At 36.2% G+C, this 2133-nt stretch overlaps 1 protein-coding gene across 1 annotated transcript; it reads left to right on the plus strand.

Annotated features, from left to right (window-relative positions):
• The first annotated feature begins 296 nt into the window (after nucleotides 1–296).
• On the plus strand, nucleotides 297–1348 carry LOC116156572 (olfactory receptor 6C75). Its single transcript, XM_031463617.2, has one exon. The coding sequence runs from the start codon at nucleotides 386–388 to the stop codon at nucleotides 1223–1225; it is 840 nt and encodes a 279-aa protein (XP_031319477.2). The 5' UTR covers nucleotides 297–385; the 3' UTR covers nucleotides 1226–1348.
• The last annotated feature ends 785 nt before the right edge of the window (nucleotides 1349–2133 follow it).

Below are 2133 nucleotides of genomic sequence, written 5' to 3' on the forward strand. Positions count from 1 at the left end.
TTTTCAGGAATATACTCAAACATTCAGAAGACAGACATTTATACTGAAACGTGTGAGAATACAATGAAGGAAATATAGAATAGTGAATTAATATATATCATAATGAATTACAGAGTTTTTTAAGTATTTTGTTTCTACGTGCTACAAAACAATTTTTCTCTAAAAGCACGAGGCAGCAATATTTTCAAGTGTGCGTGCATGCATGTGTGTGTGTTTCTTGGCTGGTGCCATAGCTTTCTTTTATCTTCATCTATTTTACAGCTAGAACAAAGAATGTCATTAGAAAGAAGGAAATTACACAGAAGTAACAGAATTTATTTTTCTTGGATTGACAAATGACCCACAGTGGCAGGTTGCACTTTTCATATTTCTTCTTGTTACCTACATGCTGAGTGTGACTGAGAACCTGATCATTATCACCCTCACCCTTTCAGATCCCCATCTGCAGGCTCCAATGTATTTCTTCCTTCGAAACTTCTCATTCCTAGAAATATCATTCACGTCGGTCTGCATTCCCAGATTCCTTGTCACTGTCGTGACGGGGGACAGAACCATTTCTTTTAATGGTTGTGTGCCGCAGTTGTTTTTCTTCATCTTCTTGGGGGTGACGGAATTTTACCTTCTGGCCGCCATGTCCTATGACCGCTACGTGGCCATCTGCAAACCCCTGCACTACACGACCATCATGAACAGCAGAGTCTGCATACTTCTAGTCTTTAGCTCACGGCTCGCAGGATTCCTGATCATCTTTCCACCAATAATCCTGCTGCTGCAGTTGGATTTCTGTGCCTCCAATATAATTGATCACTTTATCTGTGATTCTTCTCCAATTCTGCAGCTTTCTTGCACAAGCACTCGCTTTCTAGAACTCATGGCATTTTTTTTAGCTGTGGTAACACTCATGGTCACCCTCACACTAGTTATTCTCTCCTACACTTGTATCATCCGGACAATTCTGACGTTTCCCTTCACAGGTCAAAGGAAAAAAGCCTTTTCCACGTGTTCCTCCCACATGGTAGTTGTCTCCCTCTCTTACGGCAGCTGCATCTTCATGTACATTAAGCCTTCTGCCCGGGAAAGAGTGACTTTAAGCAAAGGAGTAGCTGTGCTCAACACCTCAGTGGCTCCCCTCTTGAATCCATTTATATACACACTACGAAATCAGCAAGTGAAGCAAACCTTCAAGAACATGGTCCAGAGAATGGCCTTCTCTTTAAATAAATGACTGTGATTGTTTAAAAGAAGCACCTCTGAAAACTCAGCTAAATGAAAAACTCTGAGTTTCGCTACATAAATTCTTGAAGCGCCTCAATTCATTCTTTCAGTTAGACGTATGTATATATCTTCAATGCCCCTTTCTCTTATTAGCCTAAAAACAAGGTCTTATTTTAAGTTATATGGGAAAAATCAACTTGCATCCATGTAACAAATATTTAGATATCAGTAATCTACATTGTTTCTCATATCAAAGCAAGGTTGACTATGGATTCAAACAAAAATAGAGATTGCTATAAGAAGCTTACTAAAATCCACATACAAAAATAAAATTTATGTGAAATAAAAATATGTATCTTAATATCTCTAAAATTTCTTCTATGTCAGCACGAAAATATGGTATACAGTCTAAAAGCATGATTAAAATATCTCCTTCAACTTATCAATAAAATATAAGTAAAATGTGTTGCAAAATTAAATAGACATTTCAGGTAAAATATGTTTTAAGAATTATTAAACTTGCTATATGAAATGAGGCTGCATTAACTTTTGTATTAGTTTTCCCGGAAAATAATTGCACTTTCTGTGCAACAGAAGAGATTGAATTTTCCTTAGTTTCCCTTTGAAAATATTTCCTAAAAATAGATGATTTAACTGAAGGTTATGCTGTTTTTACCAATTATACTGGAAAAGGAAAGCCATGGTCTATGAAGGTAAATTAAGCTACCCTGATAAAATTCATATTTATATTCAGATTCTTTCAATTCATACAAATATGGTCTTTCTTACACTCATGAAGAAAATGACAAACTCAGAATCTAAAATGGTGTGAGACAGTGACATTCTAGAGAGTATCTTGGAAAAGATGACATAAGCATAATTTACGTCTTAGCTTTCCTTTATCTGCACATCTACAAT

The sequence above is a fragment of the Camelus dromedarius genome, chromosome 11 (assembly GCF_036321535.1).
Source record: "Camelus dromedarius isolate mCamDro1 chromosome 11, mCamDro1.pat, whole genome shotgun sequence".
Classification (NCBI taxonomy): Eukaryota; Metazoa; Chordata; class Mammalia; order Artiodactyla; family Camelidae; genus Camelus; species Camelus dromedarius.

Coding starts and splice junctions, on each gene's coding strand:
- LOC116156572 (XM_031463617.2), top strand. CDS start 386: ATGCTGAGTGTGACTGAGAACCTGATCATTATCACCCTCACCCTTTCA.